Here is a 24,378-nt window from a genome sequence, read left to right on the forward strand (position 1 = left end):
GCCAGAGCTAGAACAAGTTCTGTTTGAAGGTCGAATTATGTTACTGGTTCACAATGAACCACGAGTCCCAGTTACTCCCAACTGTTTCGTAGAGTAAGGCTTATGAATCATCGAAATCTGGAATGAATGTAAATATAAAATTCTTGGTTACATATTTATTCCATATTCAAAGTAGATTATCTATAATTGGTGTCCTATTAGTAAAATGTTTACAGTTAATGAAAATGATCAAGTACCTGGCAGATCAAGCTGCCAAATTATGTTGATCGTCCTAAAGTACGTATTACATGTATAGTATCGGTAAATGTGCTCGAAATATTTAAATGTATTTTTTAAACTATAATGTTAATTATAAACAAACAAGCATTCAAATTATATAAATATTTCGGAACATTCGTGAAGCAGATTGCTCCGAACGTATCATTCATTGACGTCACTCAGACTCACTCTGGTCCTGGGATCCAAGTCGTGTAGTCGAAGGCAACTCCGCTTCTCACAATGGTAAGCTTAGCCTCTCCCACAAGCTTAATTTTTGATGAAAACTATACCATATACTCGTGATATTAAAATGTGACTGGCAAAGACAGACGTTTGTGTTGTCATTCACCAGAAATATTTGTTTGAGGGAATATACGTGTACCTTGTAGCCGGTTCAGGCTAGAGGGCGAGGTTGTTGTCATCTGTGACTGACTGGTCATCGATTTACTGCACCACCAAGAATTACTCCAAGAGATTTTTTAAATGCCTTAGTAAAGGCACATTTATTTATTATTATTAAAGTACTGAAGATGAAAAATTTTAAAAACTAATGTGGATGGCACCTGTACGTACATTATATGTTTGAAGGTCAAAATCAATCGAATATTCACAAGGAATTTCATCACAATAGCGACACTCTTTAGGGTAAATAGTAACATGGTTGTCGTGACAACCATCGAGTTTTACTTGAATGTGAAAAAAAATATATATAGTGTACTGTACTGCATATGTTAGGTGAATCTCACATGTAGCATTTGAGACAGTTAGGCATGTCTCAATTATCTGAATACCTATTTGACCTTAAGCTTATTAGTATTGGATATTATAACCCATTGAATGATAAGGGTTTCTCTCAACTGAATAAAATACTTAAGTGCAATATGAGTGAAGGCAGGGTGTGGGTTTGCTCTTATCAAAATTGTAATGTTGTAATTCTGTTTCATCTCACATATACACCAAAAACGTTCAATTGATGGAGTGTCTCAAGAACTACCACCTACTTAACTGATGTTGGCACTTACACTTTGCTTACCAAAGTTGGTATTTGAGAGATATCCTTTTCACCAGACTGTTTCACTCTGTAACAATGGCTGATACGAGGATTCTACCTGTGGTGAATTGCAACCAAAGCTGATAGTAGGTGACTCCCTACGAGAAGAATTTAGACATTGTGTATTGCAAGCGTTATAACTAGGACTATAAAGGGCACCTGCAGATCTAACATTTAAAGGGGCATGTGCATACATATGTGAAAAAATTATCAAGAACAGTGGAGGGATCCTACACAGGCCACTGGCCTCCTTTCCTCGACATGGGAAAATTATTTTGTATTTTCTGGAAAATGCACTTGATTTTCATCTCTCAAACCTAAAAAAACAAAATCTCCCATCCCGACTTTTGCTGGGTACTGCAAAAATTTTTCTAAATTTTCCAGAAAATGCACCCTCGGAAAATCGTTTCCAAACCCAGAAAATTACTAGCCAATTTCAATTCCGGCTATCGGAGGTTTCTGAGGACTGAAATGAACATATCAGTGGATATCTCGTAAAATATCAGAGAACATAAAGTGGCACCTCCTTTCTACACCTTACTACAGATTATTTTCTACCCAGTAATCTTCCATGCTATATAATACATGACCCATCTCTGAAGAAATAGCATTTCCCCAATAGGAGAATACATTATGTTGGAGTAAATAAGGATAAATTAAATATAGTACAGACAACATTATGTAACCACTCAAGGGGGGTTAGGTCAGGCTAATGTTTGACCATGATTGAAAAATCTATATATTTGTTTTGTTTTTTTTCCAGAAAAAAAAATTTCTCCAATAAAAAATGCAGGAAAATTTTTTTTGGCGAAATCGTTCATAGCACTTAAGTAAATGGTTACCAAAGATGTGGACAGTATTAACTGCAATAATAAGGTAGAATTTTTTTTATACGAAACCCAAATCATTGGGACTACAGTACGGTATTGTACATTGTCAGTTATTTATGACAGTGTTCAACACAGACTAATATCACCTATTTAATAGTTGTGTTAAATAGGTTTGGTTGTGCTATGTGATCGTAAATTATAAGATCTTTTTTTTTTCTTTTTTTTACATATAACGAGGTGTTTACTCAGGAAGTTTAAAAGTGTCAGTGAAATTTTAAGTTGGTTTTGAAAAAGTGATTATATATATAGTACTGTACAGTATACTACACTCACAAAAATTAATTTCTGTATAGAGTATCTGTTAGGCTCAAAGAACGAAGTCACTAGCTGAGCGAAAAGAATGACCTGAATGTGTTGTGGAATGAAAAATAACCAGAGAGCAAAATTTCGCCATAGGATAGATATGGTTATGGGTGTTGGGAAAACCACGATGCAAAGTTTCATAAACTGGTTATATTCCTGTGTTCATAATGCGCCATGGTCTTTATTTTCTCCGAATGAATTTGTTCTTTGAGCCTAACATATACATTAGAAGTGTTGCAGTATAATTTGTTGACTCAAACTGGATTACAGTAAAGTACTATCTGTAGAAGCAAAAAACTTAAAGCGCACTGGACTATTTCTAGATGCAGACAACACAAACCAACAAAAGTTACATAAAATAACCAACCTACTTGGGATCCTAGGCTAAATGTTGTTAGGAATGGTTAGTTTATTTCCTTTGTTGTCAGAACTAGTGAAGCACCATTGCCTTCAAAACACAGTCAGCAAATGAAGCGACCGCCAGTATGTTTCTGATAGAATAAAGTACAGTAATGATATGTGATTTTCTTTTAGTTCAGATTCACATTTTCCTTGTTCACCACCAGATTTATGCTCTATTCTATGCATTAAAACAAACTTGACAGTGAAGATTCCTTAATAAAATTCGAGAAACATGGGGGTGATTTATCACTAATTACTATTTTTTTATTTACAGGCTGAACCTGTGCGCGTTTGCATTACTGGTGCTGCTGGCCAGATTGGCTACTCACTGGTGTACATGGTTGGGTCTGGGGCAGTGTTTGGTGCAGACACCCCTGTGATTCTGCATTTACTTGACATTGCCCCAATGATGGGTGTACTCAATGGTGTCTGTATGGAGATCAGTGACTGTGCTCTTCCTTGTGTTAGAGGTAAATTTTTGCACAATTTGAGTTGTCACACACGTGTACACAATGCATGTGCATGGAAAAATGGAGAAACTGAATCTCCAGATGTTGTATAATTATGTTATGCCCCCATTGTGAAACTGCCCAGTTCATGAACTGGGCAGTTTCACAAATGGGGCATAACGTGTGTGTGTGTGATCACTTTAAAAAAAATCTTCTGGTTATTTTAGTTACTTCCTAACCCAAGCGATTTTTTTTTACTTATGAACATATTTTAAGAATTCAACATTACTCAAGCCTAAATCATTGCTATTGTGTTTTATACAGGGTTTCCATGAAAGTCATGCATCATAGGAAAATACATTTATTTTAAAGATAATTACAATATTCATTTCAAATGATTCCCACCAATCTTAAAACATGTTTGTTAATTTTAAAAAGAATAGATTTCTTTAAATGTTCCTCAACATTTCTGGGCAGATGGAGCTGACTTCATCTTGAATTTTTTGCGTGAGGTGTCTCGTATGTTCTCTTCACCGAATAAACTCAACATACTCCCTTGAAACATAGATATACTGTATACCCGTACAGTATACTACAGTGTAATGAAAATAAATAGACTTGGCCTACTGGGTATTCTCCTGTGATTCATGACTGTCCTGTGCATAATTGTGATAGTTTGAGAATTGGCAGTGAGTTGTATATTTTTCAACTCTATACAGGTATCCCAGGTTATGAAACCTTCCCTAAATCGAAGCACGGTTCCCCCTAGATTCCTATTATAAAAGCTAAGGTACGTTCATTTGAAGAAAAGAAAACTTCCTCAAACAACTTAAAATGAAACAGAAAATGCATTTAATAATAATAATAATAATAATAATAATTAACAGTTTATTAAAAGAGCTTGGCAGCCAGAAGGCTGAAAATATACAGTTACATATTTGGGGAATGGGTTTCGAATTACAAATAATATACAAGTAACATAAGTGACACAAATAAGATATATAATAACTAGATGGGGAAAAGCTCAAACTACAGTTCATTTCAACATAGTGACAGTGCATTTGTTTTGTGTGTGTGTGTGGCCCACAATGATTATAAGCCAATAATAAACAAGTGAACTACATGCAATACAGTGACAATTTCGTATGTGAGATTGTTTGCAAACTCAGTTGAATATTTGTTTTATTACTTAAAAAACAAAATAAATAAAATAATGTACGGTATACATACAAATGATAAAAAATGCATTATAGACTGTTTAGAAGTTAAGAGTTTTTTAAATCCAATTTAAATGGGTTTGTTGACATCACAGCAACTTCAAATGAGTTGTGACATTTTCCAGTACTGTAGTGCTCATAAATCCCTGATTATTGGCTGATTGAATGAATAGCCCAAAACCTTGATCTTCTTTAATTATGTACAGTATATATTTTAATAGAATATTGTTGTTTTCACATGGCTTTTGAAAGTATTATTGATCATATTAAAGCAAAGGTTTGAGGTAACTTACACCAGCTGCTGTGTTGTTGCAAGGGTCATGTTAAACCCTTAATTAATGAATATTTAAAGTTTACAAAAGAATTTAATCACTGTTGGATGTTTTAGTAATGCTGTAATTCAATGCAGTGCAGTACGTACTTATAAATGGCATTCACAAGTACGTACTGTTAAGTTCAGGAGACTATATGTAACACCTTTTGCATAAAATTGTCTGAACTCTGATATATAAACCTACTGTACTGTACTGTATGAGGAAGATATGTCTAGTCCTTTAATTCATTGCATTTTCATGCATTTAATTAATTCAGAAGAAACTTTTCTGGTTTATAATTTGTGGCCATTTTGCATCTTTTACAATGGGAATAACATTACTCTTTTTTCTTTTTTCATTCTGTAGGTACCACTCCCTCATTTATTGAGTACTAATAGTTCCAATGGTTTATCCAGTGGTTCTACACACATCATGTGTGCATTTGGTGAGAGTTTGTCCATAACTGTACTTCTTTCATTTATGATATAATAACAGACTTTTTAATGTTAATGTGCTGCAGGTCATTGCTTCTTTTCTATCTGATAAGTGTTGGGAGATGTTGCTTTTATTTTTTATTTATTTTTATTTTCTTTAAATACAAGCTCATTGGATAGTATCACCATTTTGGTCACTTTCCCAGTACTGTACTGTACTGTACTATGGTGGGACTAAAGTCCCTTCCTTCAGCCCTCCCTTTCTTTCCCCCTCCTGCCCCCCATCCCCCATCATACGCACTACATAGTGCCCCATCTGTTGTACGAATAAAGCACTTCCCTCTGTTGCTTCTTTATTCGAACCTCAGGTGATTTAGTCATATTGTGGCTGGCTGAGGGAAGGAACTTTTGTCCACCATAGTACAAGTGCATGTACTGACTTTATCCACTTGTGCTGTATTTTCTTTACATTTTATTTTCATATGATAGAATAAAGAATGCTTTCATACCTACCGGGTATGTAAAATTGACGTGTAATGGAATATTGGCCTAGTAAAAATATTGTTTTATTTATTTATTTTGAAGTATTCTTATAATATCTAGTTCTTGTTTCCTATTCTTACCAGTACAGTTTATCATAAATTCATTGGCTACTCGTCGTGCCATCTTTGTTGTTTACAGTGTATGTTTTGAAAAAGTATGTTTTTGTCATCTATTTAGTATTGCATTTTGCATGGTAATTATTCCTACAACTTCAATTTTTTTTTTATCTTTAGTCAAGCTCTTAACGTTTTGTATCCTGTGTTTGGACTTCATATGAGAGCATAATTATCATTGGAGTTGATATACTATTACAAGCCTTACTTTTAAAGTTTTCTTGGATGTTTGTTTTAATTCTGGTTTATCAGGTATAATTTCTCTTTTCTGCCTGTTGTTCGTATCCACAGTCTTAAGAGATATGGAATTAAGGCTCTGTAATGTACAGATATTTTCCTTGACTTTTTATTTGGGAGCAGATGTTTATGCACAGTACAGTCTTTCTTGACCTAACTATACCTGGTCAATTACTCCTCTGTTATTTTTTTTTTTTTTTTTTAGATGTCATTGCTACTGATGACCCAGCTGTTGCATTCAAGGACATCGAAGCAGCATTTTTGGTTGGTGCAATGCCCCGCAAGGAAGGCATGGAGCGAAAGGATCTTCTAGCTGCCAATGTCAAGATCTTTAAGGTCCAGGTATGATTGTCAGGATCAGTGGCTAATCTAATACATTATTCTAGTGCAGTATGTATGCATTCCCTGAGGTTTAATATATCTGAATTTCGGTAAAAAATATTCATTATCATAGTGTAAAGAATTTCCCTTTCACTCTTTCCCATGTGTAATGGATGAAACCTGAAGAATCGGTAAATTAAGGAGGATAATTAATGTGAAATAAAGTATTTTTCACATACTGTATTGTCTTATAAGGCTCTGATTCTATTTAAAACCTGCAGATACTCTTTGAATCTGTATTCACAAACCTAAGGCAGACTTTACTGTACCACATTTTTGAAGCTGGCTGCTGCTTTGACCATTGTGAACCAGTTTTAACTTTTGTGAAATTACAGTACAGTACTTTCAATTACAGGCAATTCTTCATCCTCTCTTTTGACGAGTCATTAAATTGAGAACTAGCTCTTTTTTTATGAAGTTAAAAAAATCTTAGTGGGCTGAACCTTAAACTACCAGAATAGTCCATAGTATAGGTGAAGTTACTGGCAGTCACCATGTGCTTCTTTGTGTGGTGCCAATAATGCTTTTGTACTAAGCCTCATCCATACCCTAATTTAATTGTGGTCTTCCCTTTTCTCCATCATATTCCCCCTCGTCACTCTTTTCTCCATCATATTCCCCCCTCATCTTTTTTTTTTTTTTTAAACAACCTAACCATACAGCATTCTTTAATAAGAAAATTTTCATCCAGCACACATTTTGCTATTGTAGGGTCAGGCATTGGACCAGTTTGCCAAGAAGTCGGTGAAGGTTCTTGTGGTGGGCAATCCAGCTAATACCAATGCCTTAATCTGCGCCAAGTATGCACCTTCCATCCCACGTGAGAACTTCTCTGCTATGACTCGTTTGGATCAGAATCGTGCTCAGGTAACGTAGCATACTGTAGGTGTTCTAAGTCAATCCTGTTCATAAAGGGTTAAGGGTGTTTGAAGATATTGTATTTATTGGGTTGTTGCTAAGAGGTATGATCACATGTAGAAAATCAAATGGATGCTTAAGTACTTGTGGCAAAGTCTGTGGAAAGATTGTTTGGTGGTCTAGTGTTGCAGATATTTGGCTTGTTTTTTGTTTTTATTCGGAAATCTGGTTTATTCTATTCTGGGACATGTAAATATGTAAAACGTTATCTTTGAAAGGCTTGCATATAAATGAAAATATTTTTCTTTGAACAGGCTCAGATTTCCTCAAAGCTGGGTATTCCAGTAACAGATGTAAAGAAAGTAATCATCTGGGGAAACCACTCCTCCACCCAGTTCCCAGATGTACGCCATGCCACTGCCACCATAAATGGACAGACCGTATCTGTGTATGATGCAATTAAAGATGATGCTTACTTGAAAGGCGAATTTATTACAGTAAGTATCTTCCTGTAATGGGATTGAGCATGACATGTTTTTAGCGGTTTAATTTATTCCATTTGGTTGTTACTGGTATGTAATAATGTTAATTAGGAAAATTAGAAGACGTGTAAGTAATACTGTCTCTCGGTTAACGAATGGTTCGATTAACGAAATTTCGGTTAACCAATTAGCTCTCATAAGGATTTTCAGTTCGATTAATGAAATCCTTACGACAAACTTTTGTTGTGCGCATCAGCTGTTCAGTCGGCCAATACAGTAATCAGTTCTATGTTTACATTCGTTTCGTTTCCAGTGGAGTAAATATCAAGAAAGTTGGTCTCTTGAATATTTCTGCATTTTTTTATATTAAAATTTTTGGTCATTCTGAAAGTTAGTAAACATGTTGACAATATACAGTACAGGGAACAATTTTTGTGCGCCAATCAACTGATTCAATCGCCCAACAGCGCTTCTCAGTTTAACTTTGTTTACAGTGGAGTGACCATCCAGTTTGTTGGTCTTGTGAATATTTTTGCATTTTTACATTAAAATTATTGGTCATTCTGAAATTTAGTAAACATATTGATAATATACAGTGCAGAAATTATTATGAAACACAAAGAAGGCATTAGAACCAATGCACTCTGTAAAGAATATGGCATGTCATCATCGACTGCCTCTGCAATCAGCTGTTTGATATGTAAACAAAGCTGCCGGGAATACAACATACACACCTCAAAGTAAGTTAAAATACAGTATTCTATTGTTTTTTTATTTAATATTGTACAATATACTGTACAGTACAGTACTGTATTTAGTTTATATTTAATGTTTTGTTAATTCTATTACCAGTATACTGTACAGTACTTTGTATGAGTCATCCCTTGGTTATCACGCCTAATTGGGACCACGCCGAGTGCGTGATAACGAAAAACGCGATAACGAAAGTACAGAACCTATGGGATTTATTCTAATTGGTTCCAGGCACCCAAGACCCAACCCCAACTTTCCCATTTTATGACCATTTAGACCCACTAAATATATATAATGTTATGGTAAATATCAGAAACACACATAGGCATGGCTAGGTTTATTACAAAGTGATGAAAAGGGTATGCTCAATACTGTAGTCCACAAAACATGTTGCTATGCTTTTTTTGTTTGGTCCCCCATCATAGGAGTCCGTTTTCTCTCGCTTCAGGACGTCTGAGTCCTCCGTTTTCTCTCAATCTTAGAGTGCACCCGAGACTTTGTTATCCCTTAGTAATGACACAGAATTTTATATTGCAACTGGGGTTGCAATTGTTGAGGCAACTTAGATATGTCTGATTACAATTGGAATGTTATCTGGTGAGTGATGTTTAAAGCTTCAACTGTCGTTATGGTTGGTAAAACTTGTCAAGTCTGTCAGTCTGAGTGGCATGTGTGAGTGCTTGTGTTTGTACAACCGCTTTCATTCAGACCCACTAAAGATATAATGTTATGGTAATTATCAGAAACACATAGGCATGGCTAGGTTTATTACAAAGTGATGAAAAGGGTACGCTCAATACTGTACAGTGGGTAGTCCACAAAACATGTAGCTATGCTTTCTTTATTTGAGTGCCCCATCATAGGAGTCCGTTTTCTCTCGTTTCAGGACGCCTGAGTCCTCCGTTTTCTCTCAATCTTAGAGTGCACCAGAGACTTCGTTATTCCTTAGTAAGGACACAGAATTTGAAATTGCAACTCGGGTTGCAATTGTTGGGGCAACTAGATATGTCTGATTACAGCAAATGTGTTATTGTCAATTGTAGGTGAAAGATTTTATCCTCAATAGATGTAGGTGAACCAAGGGGTTAACATTACACATGGAGGGAAATGCGTGATAACCAAATTCTCCGGCCTGAAAAATGAGCTATAACGGCAGGTGTGCAGATTTTGATGGAGGCGTGATAACGAAAATCGCGATAACCAAGTGTGCTATAACCAAGGGATGGCTGTATACTTTTTCTGTGAATTGGAACCAATTACCCAATATCCCATTGAAATAATAGATTCGGTTAACAAATGACTCTGGAACGAATTGTGTTCATTAACCGAAGGACCACTGTACTGTACTGTAATAAAACGAGTATGTCAAATAATTGGAGGGATGCAGGACTTGAGTGGGAGACACTATGGCTGAGGTGAGCATAATTTTATTGTTGTGTACATAATATGTTTAGGTAAAGGTTTCTCAGGCAAGTGTTGATATTATGAGTAGAGGAATAATGGTTAAAAAAAATATATTTTTGTTGTGCTTACACCAGTACGTCTTGTAATTTGATTGTGGCTTTTTAGTATTTTCAGCTTAACCCTGAAAAGGTGACTCTGTTAGTGAAGGTAGATTTGGGAGTACTGTACAGTAAATACTTTTGAATGAAATTCCTCGAGACTTTTTTTAGTAAGACTATATTTGGTCCATCTTAATCAGATACTGTATACTGAAGTGCTAAATGGCAAGAGAAATTGAGCATTTGAGAGCACGTAGCAGAAAAAAAGAACTTGCCTAAACCCGCACACACTAGCATTTGATAAGGTCAAAAGTGTCTACCTTTGAACAGTTATGTATTTGATTATAGTACTGTAGATTGGTATTACAATAAGGTTAGTTAAAGTGAGATGTTTATGAATTTCGGCAGGATTTGAGTGAGTTTGTGTTTTGTTTAAATCCTTTTTTCTCTCATTTTCATACTATTAATTTGATGTTCGGTATTGACAGACTGTTCAAAAGCGTGGTGGTGCAGTCATTGCTGCACGCAAGCTTTCATCTGCTATGTCTGCCGCCAAGGCTGCCTGCGACCACATGCAGAGCATTTGGCAGGGAACTTCTGGGGAACATTTTGTATCCATGGGTGTCTTCTCTGATGGGTCCTACAACACACCTGAAGGAGTGATGTATTCCTTCCCTGTTACTATTAAGGACAAGAAGTGGAGCATTGTTCAGGTTAGAATTGAAAAGACTTTCCTTAACTCACTTAACCCTGGTGTGCATGAGGGCAGTGGTGGGCACAGCTAAACGAAAATTTAGTTTCGCTAACCGCTGATCAGCTAACTAAAAAGTTAACTTCGCTAATGCTAAACGGCTAAAAAAATTAGCAGAAGCTAATGCTAACCGCTAACTTTTATTATATGAATTTAGCTTCGTTTTTTTTGGGGGCTCTAAAACCCTTAAAAACAGACATAGAGAGCTGAAATTTTCATATGTTGTCTTGTAGCTTAGACATAGAGCTTTCCAAAAAGGTATAGCATGCCAAGATCAGATGATGATCAAGGTGTACACAAATAATTAAATGAACAAATGAAATTAAACATTAGTTTACATTCAAGTTTCACCATACACTTTATAATCTTTATTTACTGTACGAAAAGACAGAAAGTATTAAACAAATCCAAAACTATAGCACTGTATAGCATAGGTAGCAAATAGCATCATGCCAAGATCAGATGATGATCAACTTATCAAGGTGTACGTACACAATTTCACAAATAATTAATTTGCATTCTCATACAACCTATCGGCCTCATTCATTATTCATGTAAATATGCAATACCAACCACATACACATTATACCAGTGCATTTTTAGATAACTTATTGTTGGTCTTAGTCATGTAAATAAACAGAAAACTCTAAAATTTAATGAAAAGTAAGTTTTTAGAAAATTTTGTTTGGCGCACACCTTGGATGACATCCTGGTTATGAACTTATGCAGTACTTCGCATAACCAAATATATTGACACAAAAAAATCCTGATTAAATTAACAAATAAATGAGAAATGAAATTATACAGTAGTTTACAATTACATTCTATGATTCTTTCAACATACACTGACAGTCTTTATTTACTGTAAAAAAAAAGTATTAAACTTTAATAATCGAAAAATTCCATTCACTTCGGCTGCAGTGGCTGGGCCTTCTCCATCACCTCGACGTGATGGTGGTTGCCCTTCATAAACATCAGCCTCTCAAAGTTGCCATCTGACAGGGTGGCTCTCTTGGCCCTTAAGATATCTTTGCACGTACTAACACGCAGTCAGCCAAGCGTGCCTGACTGGCTGTTGGAGATGCGTTGTGGCGTCACACGCTTACAACAGACAGGAACAAACCTGTATAAATTTTGTTAGCGAAACTAAATTTAGCAGAAGCTAATTGGTCCGCTGATGGTTTCCATAGTTAGCGAAAACGCTAATCCGCTAATGAGAAAGTTAGCTTTGCTAATTAGCGGTTACCGGAACCGTGCCCACCACTGCATGAGGACTATAATGGTCAGTTTGTGTTCCTGTCTGTAATTATAAGTGTGTTGAATCAATTTGCCTTAACACTTTTCAATAGATTTTCACAACACTTAGTACAAATGGTATGTAATATATGTACAGTACAGTATGGATGGTGTGATGGTGGCCAGTTGGGTTCACTAATGAATTCATTCTTCCCAGTGTTCACCTGTCCCATCTATAGGGTGAGAGGGATGTGTTGTCTTGTATTGCAGTTGCTCTAAGATCTTATGACATGTTCATTATTTCAGGGATTGCCAATTGATGATTTTGCTCGGGAGAAAATGGACCTAACTGCTAAGGAATTGTGTGACGAACGTGATGATGCCATTGCTGCTTGCGAGGGCTAGGAAGGCGCAGCAGCTAAACCCAGGCTCTGAGAGAGAAGTACAGCATACCACGCAGGGAATCCCTCTTGTTCAGTAGAAAATACATTACAAATATATGCATACAAAATTTTACTCTTAAAGGCAACTGATTAGTAAAGGACTCTAGGATTATAGTCAGGCAGTATTACATTTTTGTTCAAGTTTTGACAATTTTATTTTATTTTCCTTTACATTTTTTTCACATTTATGTTGAGAAGAAAGTACAGGAGGTGGGCACATAACCATTTTAAGCATATTGATAATTTGAAATGGACATAAGCTTGAAACTGCCTGTGGCACAAGCAGTTAAAATGGTTCTGTTTAGAGTAAATCTGAGTAATCATTCTTATGTAAGATTAAGATGCTCAACTTTCAGCTTAATATCTTCCCATCAGCGTGTATGTATATAGAGAAGCATTGAGCAGTGCAATAGGTAAAATGTAGTGTGTAAATACAGTACTAATTTCCTATACAGTACAGTATATGGAATTCCTCCTTATCCAGTATTTAGTTCTCATCCTGAGTTTAACTGCCCTTGGAAGAAATATTTAATTTTACCAAATTTAAAATAATTTTATTGACATATATCAATTGTTATAGGGGAATCACTGTGTATTATTTGGATATTAAAATAAGCAATATAATGATCATTATTTATTGCCTGATACCTGTAAGTGGTAATGGACTCATGGATTTTATCAATATACAGCTACTCCTTGACTTAAGGCCACCTGGACATACGACCGCCCCAGTCTTACCAAAATTTTTCCAAATTACGTATTTTCGAGTCCCGTCGTTTGTGATTGCGCTGTGTACCGACAAAATTTTAGTTTGTAATTCCCTTTCAAATGACTGGCATGCTATAAAAGTGAGAGTTTTGTGGTGCCGAGAAGAAAAAGATCCACCCATTTTAGATTTTCTATGTATTATCTTCGCATTTTCGACTTACGACCTGGATTTGGGTCCCTAACCCCGTCGTAAGTCGTGGAGTGGCTGTATTGTGTTCCTTGGAGAAGAGAGGTCTTGGTGAATCAGCTTTGTGGGCTTACTACATACTGTACTTGAAATGGATATGCATTCCTAAGTGTTTTTTCTTACCTATAAGTGATACATAGTGGCTTAATTTTGCTACTGGTAAACATTGACAATTGATAAACCCTTTCACTGCAAGTCATTAATTAATCAGGATATCTTGTGTGCGGACCCCTGGCTGCCTCGGCGGCAGCGCAAACATCTTGGATGTTCTGTTTAGGTATGAGGGTAATTGACCAGTGCAGACGGAAAATATGGGACATATTATCTGGTAACAGTAGGGGTGTTGCCACCTTTGATATACTGTATGTGGTCATAATTTTGCTCGTCAGGCATGCATGCCAATTTTAAACCGCATGATCGTATATGCTACAGCCACAGTGATCGGGAAAATGTTACTGTATCGTATACGATACAAATGCAGCGAAAGGGTTAAAGGCTAAACCACAGGCATCTGTGTAAAGCCCTGTCCACACGATCGAGCAGTGCCCGGCAGGCTTTGCCCGTTTACCGGGCAAAGCCTGTGTGTTGTTGTACACATGGGGGTGGTTGGCAGCAGTCTTAGTCGGGTGCCGGAAGCTAGTAGGTGGTCGGCAGTGGCGGGTGTGGTGCGATCACCATGGTGTGTCGCAGGAATAATCGCCGGACAGTTAAAGCGAAGAGCATAGCGTTGTGTACTATAATAATTGCTCCTATGTGCAAAAAGATGAACCAAATGCAGAAAAGGGAATGGTGCAAAGAGTGGTTAGGTCGAAGAAAAGTATTGGGAAGTCGTGCCACGATTTTACATGAACTGCAAGATGGACATGAGCTAGACTTCACCAATTACATGAGAATGGACCCCAACACCTTTTACAAACTTCTAGCGAAAGTGAAACCATGTAAAAAAAAAACAGGATACCAATATGAGGGAGAGTACATCTGCAGAGGCTCGTCTAGAGGCAACGCTCAAATATCTTTCAACTGGGTGCACCTACATGTCACTTCAGTATAGAATGAGGATATCAAAAAGTTTGTCTCCCATAATACCTGCAACTTGTCAAGCCATGTATGAAGTACTCGAGGAAGATTACTTGCAGGTGAGATTTGTAGTCCATAAAAATTCATTGTATAATGTTAGAATTATGGTATGCATAAACAGGAAGCTATGGGACTAGAGTGAGGAGAGCGGCAGGAACGAAGAACACACGAATGTCCTCATTACATAATACAGAGTCGTCACTCCATATCCGGCAGCAAACCACCAGGCAGGCGGACATGATTTCGCTCAACGACAGGCAAGGGCACTCCGATGGTTTGCCAGCCAATTTTATCGATCGTGTGGACGGGGCTTAACACAGCAGTAGCATTTATAAAGTGGTAAAGGCATTGTTCTTGTAGTAAGCACCAACCTTCTTCAGCAATAACAGCAGTGGTAGGGGAGTGCAAGTCAGTAAATATTTCTATTACCAGTCCTGCACCACCTTCCTTAAGGTAGATAAAGATGCTTCTTGCTTTCTCCATAATAATAAACAGACTTAAAGGTACTGGCTGGGTATACTGTAAAGTGCTTAGTCTGGTCTTTCACCCACACTCTTAACCTGTTCAGCAGGCATAAACAAAAGTGGTGGGTATGCCCAGTTCATTTGAATTCAGTTTTTACGTTACTTGTACTTTATAGAATAAAAAAATAAAGCCATGAGCTTAAAGCTTCTGAATTATCTTTCATTAGGGCAGCTTTTAATTGTGTATTACAGTCTTCTAAGAGACATAGCACTTGCATGTTATCTGAAAAGACTTTTAAGTCATATAAACATGTTGCATTCATTCTACCAGTTTATGCAGGCTTATTAAAACATTCCACACCATCTGGAAGTCCATTTGTCTATTGGCTTCTAATCAGGGTAGCTCTTGAGAGGGTTGACAAAGACCTCACATTACTAGCAAGGCCTCTATGAGTAAGCTTGTTGGATGAATGTCCTCGACCTGTTTTTAGAGGTCATACCCACTTATGTACATAGTATACGTGTATCCTGCATTTAACTATAAGCGATACAGTTCAGCTGACTCAAGACGTGTCTGGCTGCAGCCTGTGTGCCCTGATATCACATAGAGCAGGGGTCACCAAACTACGGCCCGCGGGCCGGATCCCAAGTCCTTCCCCGGCTCGTGGTAGCTCCGCCTACGCTCTGACGTTACCAGAGCTTTCATTCTGGCTTGCAAGTATTGAACTGAATGATTAAGCGGCCCGCGCTCGTCATTCTTTCAGTTATCCGGCCCACTGTGAAAAAAGTCAGAGGGTAGGGAGAGTGCAACTGGCTGCAGATACAGCTCACTGCCTCAATACATACATTCACTTCCCACACATGTACACCCATGTTATTAATTTTCTTATTTTGTAGATTTATATTACATTTTCTTTATCTTTAAATCAGATTAGAGTATTTTTCTAACTTTCCTCCTAAATATTCCCAGTGAGTCGAGCATTGCTAAACCGAAAATTAACCGTCGTTAAACATGAAAAGGTGTTAAAAATTTATATTGCTGAACCAAAATATCGTGAAGTGAATGATTGTTAAACGAAGGATAGCAGTATTGATGAAATGGGTAGGTGGGTATTTCCCTTCTTTATGATGATCCAGTCTGTTCTATCATTCAAGTCGGAGAAGGAGGACAAGAGAGGAGATAGTAAACAGTACAAAAATGTACTCGATTGTACATTTCATTCATTCACTGGGTTTATAATTGTTTGTTATAATTGAGCATGAACAGGGATTCAGAAAGTATTTCATTTAAGAGCTATGGGATGGAAATATGAACATTTGTAATATGCTCTTGCCAATTTCTACTGAATCATAGTAAGTGAAGCAAGTCTGTCTGTGTTGGACTTGGATACTGCATAAACATATTAGTGTGAAAAAGTCACGCAGTGATGCTTATTTTAGAAATTTTATGGATCACAACGTAATCAACACGTTGACAGATACTTCCCGTATATTGAAATTATAATTTTATAAATCGGGTTGATACACTTTAGTTTAAGGTACTTGATTTATCTTAATTAGCAGTTAGATTTGTTATAAAAATAAGAAAAGATAAACATTCGGCAGGAAATTCATCTTGGGAGTTTAGTTGCCAAATGCTGCTACAAGAGAAATTTTGAAGGTTTTTAAATTATGACTTTCACTAATAAAAATTTCAATGATATAAGAATTTGTGATTCTTGAAGACAAACTGAACTGTATGTGCATTTTTAATCAGTTTGTATATACAATACAAACATCCCTTACTATTTGAATGGGTTAGGTTCTTTCAATGCCTTTCAGTTATCAAATATTTGGATACCAAATACTAATACAGTACACTATAATGAATGGGAAAATAGGTTTCGGTGCCAAGTTACTGTGTTTTGGTTTATTCTTGTACTTTAAACAATTACTGATACATTATTTAAGGTGCTATACTTAAAAAAAAAAAAATAAATACCTGTACTGTATGTATGTGCAGCTGGTACATTACCTTATATTGGGTTCCCCCCCATTCATAATGCTCAATTATCTCAAGATTGGTTTCAAACATCACAGGTTTGCAAGGGCTCTCTTGGCAATGATGGGGGTAGCAGAGGGATCATCACTGTGTGCTTGGATGCCAGTGCGTACAGATTCACAATGGATTGCAAGAATACAGGTAGATAAAGGGAAAGCACCTCATGGCAGCAAACATAGTGAATGGAATGGGGAAGGAGAGGGCGATATCATGCGCCTTGAGCGAGAGTACATTCCTGCACACCTGACATGAGATTTGAATTTTCAACTGGACCAACATTTAGAAAAGCGAATGTCACCTTTAGAAAGTGAGGCGAGGTGTAAGAATTGAGCATTTGAATAAGTGAATATCTGCATCAAGATAATTTGGTTAGCAAGGGATACCCTCTTTCCACATACAGTAATAAATTTTACTGGTGATATAAATTGATGATTTTAAGCTACTGTAGTATATTACATGTGGAAATAAAAAAAAAAGTTTAATAAGTACAATATGAATGTGATACATATTGTATTCAGTTTGTGAATCCTAAGAAGTTTATTTCCATTATGACCCATTTTCTTGAAATCAATTTTTTTCTAACCCTCCATCCCAACATTGTATACTGCACAGTACAGTCAGTTCTGCTATAACGCGATAGTTGTGTTCTTGTAAAATATCGTGTTGTAGAAAATCGCGTAATAGAAATAACAGGGCTTATGGAGAAAATAGGGTTAGGGTTAGGTGCAGATTACTACCATACTTGAAATCGAAAAAAAATTAGTAGTTAGCCTAACACAAAGGATAGCACAGTCTAAATAAATGTTACATTCATATCTAATAATGAAATCATACAGTAAATGTAACACTTTACCTTGAAAAAATATGAATATAACTTGATGGGGGAGAAGGGTGATTTTGAGGTTGATAACATCGAGCTTCTCTTCAAGTGTTATATCCTTTCTTTTACGATCATCACCGGGAATTCGATCACCAGAACGCTTCTTGGAGATATTCTTCTTTACCATATTCACAGTTAATACCACAAAATTGGAGAAATAGTAAGCAAAAATCGCGTTACAGCAAACAAGCGTTCGCGTTATACAAATATCGTTCCTCTATTCATAAATCGCGTTAGAGCAAATTCGCGTTATCAAAACACGCGTTATAGCAGAACTCACTGTATGTTTGCTTTGAAAATCAGTTACAACTTAAAAGACAATCGGTCTTGTTTCTCTGTACTTTATTACACCAAAAACTTTGTGTATATACTGTACAGGTATTTCCTTAAGTCACCTGCACCACATGCAATCTTAAGACCATCCTCCCAATTTCAATCAAATTTCTTGACATTTAAAATGCATAATGGTACCTTTCTCCAAATAAAATTTCAAATTTAGCAAAACTATTCAAATTTTTCAATTACCGTACTGTTATAGGAATTCTTCAAACAGTATGTAAATACAGTACAGTATTATCCCTGTTAGCCGGAACAATTGGTGCAGAGCACTTCCGGGAATGAGAGATTTCCGGGTAACGAGATGACTCTTAAAGCTGGAAAAAATCTCTCCTCCCCGGAATTTTCCCGGGTAACAGAAAAATTTTCTCTGAAGTTCCAGAAATTGCCCAATTATATCATCTCTCGAACCTGGAAAAATATCCCTCATCCCCGGAATATTCTGGAATTTTCCTGGTAACGGATTTTTTTTCGGAATTTCCAGAAAATTCGCCTCATTTTCATCTCTCAAACCTGGAACAAATTCCCACATCCCCAGAATTTGACGGGTATTGGGAAAAAACTTTCAGAATTTTCCGTAAAATCGTTCCCAAAACCAGAATTTTCCGGAAAATTCATGCTTTGGAAACAATTTTCCGAGAAAATTTCAATTCCGGTTATCGGAGAATTCTGGGTTTGAGGGATTTCGGCTAAAGGAGATATTACTGTGTATGTACAGACCATTAGCTATTTGATATACTGAACAGTGGACTTCATTAAAAAAATCAGGAGTAATTCATACAATCAGTGTCACCTTGTGTAATGAATCTAATATCCACTTGTATAAATCACTAAACAAATAACAAGCCATACATTTTCCAAAAATAATAAATACACATAAGCTACAAAGTACTGTATGTATGGTTATGTACCTTGACCAAAGGATCCACCAGTTATTTTAATTGACAATACTGTACTGTAGAACACAAGGTAACTGCACAAAACAAGAATTATGGAATGAATTACCAAGGTCAAGGAAGATAGCTGAATTTTGAGTAACAATATAAAGAATATTACCTTGCACTTGGCAACAAGTAATAGCAATGTGTGAAATGCATATCTACAATTAACAAGAACACAATGAACTACTATACTGTACTCAAAATCTAATAAAAAATTATCCACTTGAAAATCCATAAAGGCAAAATTTATATGCCCACCATAGTGCCTTTGGTAATTGTGTTTTCCTTGCATTTTAAAAAATTTCACTCCTAGTCAACAAAAGAGCACGGACCACTTGAAAAAAATCATTACAGTTACTGCATAATTGGATAGCGTGGATAAGCTAATTGTAATATTATTTGTATACAGTAGTTGTAAATAGACTACTAGTGAATAAGGTTGAAAGACATGTACATTACATAGAGTATAAAAGCAATAATTCACAATATCTTCTACCAAAGTTTATACTGCACTGGAAAACATTCAGCTCCATAGATGTAAGGATCACTTATGCATGGAAATCACAGAAGTCTGTTGCACAACAATGAGAATACTCAGCATGAAATGTAGCTTTAGCTAGCTGATTCACTGACATAGTTCACAAAGTAAACAGGGAAAAAATCCTGTACTATGTTAACAATCTTTCAAAGCATACTGCTCAAAACTATTGCTCAGTCTTGCAGCAGTTCATTAGGGGAATACAGTACCACAGATTGCAAATGAAAGGATCTAACAATTAAGTCCACTACATAAGTACTGTATCATCTTACTGTGATATTTTATCTAAAATGGTTACCTAAGTTGGCACAAGAGGTCACTGTAGTGGTGTTTATTATGATACAATAACTCACTTTAATTTAAGCTGTTCACTTATTGGAAAATATGTTTTCAAAATATACATTACTAAATAAAGCATCTGTGGACTTTGCAATGCATAACTGGAAGTTTCTAGATGCCATACCTCACTGATACTACAAATGGACCTATCTAAAGCATACACTAGGACCTCGGATGCTTAGTGCTTACCATTTAAGACAACACATCACAGTCCCAATATCAAATGTAGATCTTAAGGAAGAAAGGTCTAGTAACGTGATGCGAGTTTCAATGCCTCTATTTCCAATGACAATGTTTAAACCTTAGAGATATCATGGTCAGGGGGTAAACCTTTGCACTAATAACTAATTAGGCAAGTACGACTATCACAGCTTTCTTGGTATGGTATGTGCAGAGATAGTTACTGTCTGGTGTAGAACTTGGACTAAACCCCATAGTTTTAAACACCCCTTTCCATTGACGTGGGTTGTCGTATCGACAACCATAATTTAAACAAATTTGAGTTGCACTACAGCACTCAATGGCGAGATAAACGGTAAAACAAAATAATACTGTAATATTGTAATTTGAAGTGGTGGAACTTAACTCCCCTTCGTCACTCAATCAAATTTTTTTATTGGATCTTTGTAATGAATACTATTATTGAAAAAAATTAACAGATCATTTATTTTATACGTATTTATTTTTACATTAGGGTACTGTTTTTATGGTCAATATTATGAACTTTTCAAGAGATTTGTGACATGTCTACCACCGAGGGCATGTCCGTTCAGCTGCTAGAAACATCTCATTTTACAAATGCTGTTACTAATCATGTATGCACGTTTACAATAGTTTATCTCAACTTCTTTACTCGCATGTTCATGTCAGCATTTGTAAACAAATGCACCTCTGGCATACCAGCCGTAAGAGTAGGTGGACTCATAATGCATCAGCGAAGGAGACAGTGTTGCTAACCCTACCCTCAATGACCCCGCACAGATGGGAAGAGGGCGGGGGCATGGATGCCAATTTAGTGAAAAAAATCGCTAAATCCAGTGGATTTTGATTCCTGTTTGTGGCTTTTTCATCCTTTCCGACAAGCAAATATTTTTTTAGGGGATTTTGTCATCATTTTGCGGATTTATAAACCTGAAAATGAGACCTTTGTGCTATTAAACATAAGACCACAGCTCAGTGTCATGAGGGTTGGCTGTTCTCTTCAGATGAACAAGTACAGACCAGTCCAAGATGATACAGCAACACAAGCCGATAAATCTGCATATGGCTTATTTCCGTTTAAAAGTTGCTTTATTTTTAGAACAATATGAAAACTGTTTGTTACTCTAAGCAGCTTAACACAATTAATGTACAGTATACCTTTTCATTTTGACATCCAATTATAACTTCAAAAATTATTCCTGAATGTCAAAGAGCGATAATCTAGTGTCACATTATTTTGTTCCAAATTACTGTATACGAAATAAATTTTTAACTAAGTGATTTTCTCTTACAATACAGCTCCTCCCCGACTTACGACCTACTCAACTTACGACCTGCCTCAGTCGTACCAAAATTTTGTCAAATTACGTATTTTCGAGTCCCAACGTCAGTACACAGACAAAATTTTCGTTTGTGGTGCTGAGAAGAAAAAGGGACACCCATTTTAGATTTTCTATGTATTATTTAAGCATTTTCGACTTACGGCCATTTCGACTTACGACCTGGATTTCGGTCCCTAGCCCCGTGTTAAAATAGCAGCTTTTGACACTCCTCATCGCAACTTTTCAACATTACAAACTGGCAACTCTGGTTGAAGGATTTAAAACTTCCACTTGAGGGAATGCCTCCTACTTGTGGGTTCTTTGTGGAAGGGGGAAAGAATTGCTTAAAACTCTGGGGGTAAATCCTTATGGCATGTCTTTTTTTGCAGGACATAGCTATTGTTTACAAAATTTTTTTTTTTGATAATTGAAAATAATTCATCATCTGATGTACTATGGTGGACAAAAGTTCCTTCAACCTCCCTCTCTTTTCCCCTATGGACCCCCATCCCACTTCATACGCACTACATAATGCCCCATCTGTTGGACGATTAAAGCACTTCCCTCAGTTGCTTCGTTACTCGAACCTCAGGTGATTCAGTCATATTGTGGCTGGCTGAAGAAAGGGACTTTAGTCCATAGTACTTTCATAACCAATATTTAGTGGACATCCATAAGACATTCCCAACAACCTGGGTAATGCAATACAGATTAGGAGAAAAACCTACTGGAGTTAAAAGTAACACTCAGTTCATATCTCTGCATACAATACAGTTATGAGCAACACACTACACAACTTTGTTTACAAGTTTAAAGTTAATAAGAGGCCTTAACAACCCACTGTACAATAACCCTAATTTATCCTGTCCTTCACAATTGCCCAATACACAGCTGGTAAAAAGATATATAAAGGTGAACAGGAAATAAAATGCTAGTACAGTACACTCAAATCCCTCTAGTTTGGACTTTGTATTAACTCGAGACATTTTTAGCAAAGTCGAATTACTCCACAATCTTTCAACATTTACTTAAGGTAACTCCCTATGTGCTATTTGTCTTTTGTGTGAAAAAATGTAGTTATCCCTTAAGGTGACTCACTGAGTTTCATGTTAGCAGCACTATGCCTCCACTGAACAAGATCAGATGTCAGAAAATTGTACTACTGTACCTGCAAAATCAAAACAATTATTTTTTCAGTGTAACTATCCATGTTACATTTGTCGACATGTGAGTAAAATAAACCCAGAATTTAAACAAAAATGACCTTTAGAATTGCTCTTTAGGACTGTCTGAATGAGCCACTTTGGTTCCTGAAAAAAATCCCACATCTGTATAAAATATCCAAATTTGCTGACTAAATTTGGGTGTTTTGGATAATTTGACAAGGATAAAACCCTAAAAGTGTCAAATTTGAAGGATCTGAGTGTACTGCAATACACAATTGGTATTCATACATGATCCTCCTTCTAGTGCTGACAAGAAAACATGGATACTACTTAGATCTACCTAAACCAAAATAATTGTCAGTATTATTAAACTTGATTAAAAGTAGCTATTTTGGCTACATTTACCACCTGACCAGACATGAAAGCACTTCATGATTCTAATAAAAGCTGCAAAACGACTCATTGTGTAGAAAAGTACCTGGTTAAAGCAAGTTGTTTAGGAAATAAAATTTGATAAAATTTTTGTAAGGTGGAGAAATTAATGGGGCTTTTTGTTTTTCCCTCTAATTTTATTACATAGTGGAGCAATTATGTCAAAAGTTATGTTAGATCCTTTAATTGCTTGAACAAATCAGCTGCAAGTTGATTAGCACCACAAAATATCTCTTGAATGTTGAAGTTCATACTCCTTCATCAATAATATTGTTCACTTCTACTCGGAGGTAATTTATACAGTATATTGATGAAAGAGGTTTGAACACTAAAAAATATTACATATTATGATTCATTCTTGTGAATTATTATATATCTACTTCAATTTAATGAATACTATATAAAAAAATCATTGAATATATAAAAAAATTTATCATAGTTTCAAGATCAATTCTACTGTATACATGGTCCAAGCCAGATTCTAAAACAAAGCTAACAGTTACAGCTACATGTGTTCACAAGATCTAATGAAAACATAAACACCACAGAAACATGACAAATAATTACTATTGCATTTTGAATACCAAATAACATCATCAAAACTGTAGACTTGCTGTTCATTTTTAAACACATTATGAGAGCCATTAATACCACACCAGGGCCTGAATCAACCAGGGTCCACTGACAGCTGACTCATAAATTTCTGAAAATTAAATCACGTTTCCAACTCAACTATTAGGACCAGTGATATGTAACTGTAACTTCTGGTGAAAGTAATTGTTGAACAAACACTTTATAATGAATGTTCATCAACTTGGAAAATGTTTCTAATTATTTAAGCAAAAACAAAAGTCAAGCCACAGCTCCACTCACCAGAGATATGAACTTTTTAAATAAGGTTAAATATCAATACTGTATACTGTCCAGGTATATACAGTACATATACATATTTTCTGAAATACAAATAAAGTATTATCATCTTACATTCTTGGCTCTAAGGCTCCTAGATAATCAAGGTCTTGGTGTGAAATGTGCAAGTTCTGATGGTAATACAACACTCGCTATAAAG

The 24,378-nt window shown here is 36.1% G+C and overlaps 1 protein-coding gene across 1 annotated transcript; it reads left to right on the plus strand.

Moving 5' to 3' along the window:
- Nucleotides 1-417: 417 nt before the first annotated feature.
- Nucleotides 418-13,241, plus strand: LOC121858877 (malate dehydrogenase, cytoplasmic-like). The gene is made up of 7 exons (XM_042355528.1): nucleotides 418-501; nucleotides 3,179-3,374; nucleotides 6,417-6,553; nucleotides 7,304-7,459; nucleotides 7,765-7,947; nucleotides 10,676-10,900; nucleotides 12,481-13,241. The coding sequence occupies exons 1-7, from the start codon at nucleotides 499-501 to the stop codon at nucleotides 12,577-12,579; spliced, it is 999 nt and encodes a 332-aa protein (XP_042211462.1). The 5' UTR covers nucleotides 418-498; the 3' UTR covers nucleotides 12,580-13,241.
- Nucleotides 13,242-24,378: the final 11,137 nt, after the last annotated feature.

This window comes from Homarus americanus, unplaced genomic scaffold (assembly GCF_018991925.1).
Source record: "Homarus americanus isolate GMGI-L3 unplaced genomic scaffold, GMGI_Hamer_2.0 scaffold46226, whole genome shotgun sequence".
Taxonomy (NCBI): domain Eukaryota; kingdom Metazoa; phylum Arthropoda; class Malacostraca; order Decapoda; family Nephropidae; genus Homarus; species Homarus americanus.

Coding starts and splice junctions, on each gene's coding strand:
- LOC121858877 (XM_042355528.1), top strand. Junction 6,554..7,303: donor TCAAGATCTTTAAGGTCCAG/GTATGATTGTCA, acceptor TTGCTATTGTAG/GGTCAGGCATTGGACCAGTT. Junction 10,901..12,480: donor AGAAGTGGAGCATTGTTCAG/GTTAGAATTGAA, acceptor TCATTATTTCAG/GGATTGCCAATTGATGATTT.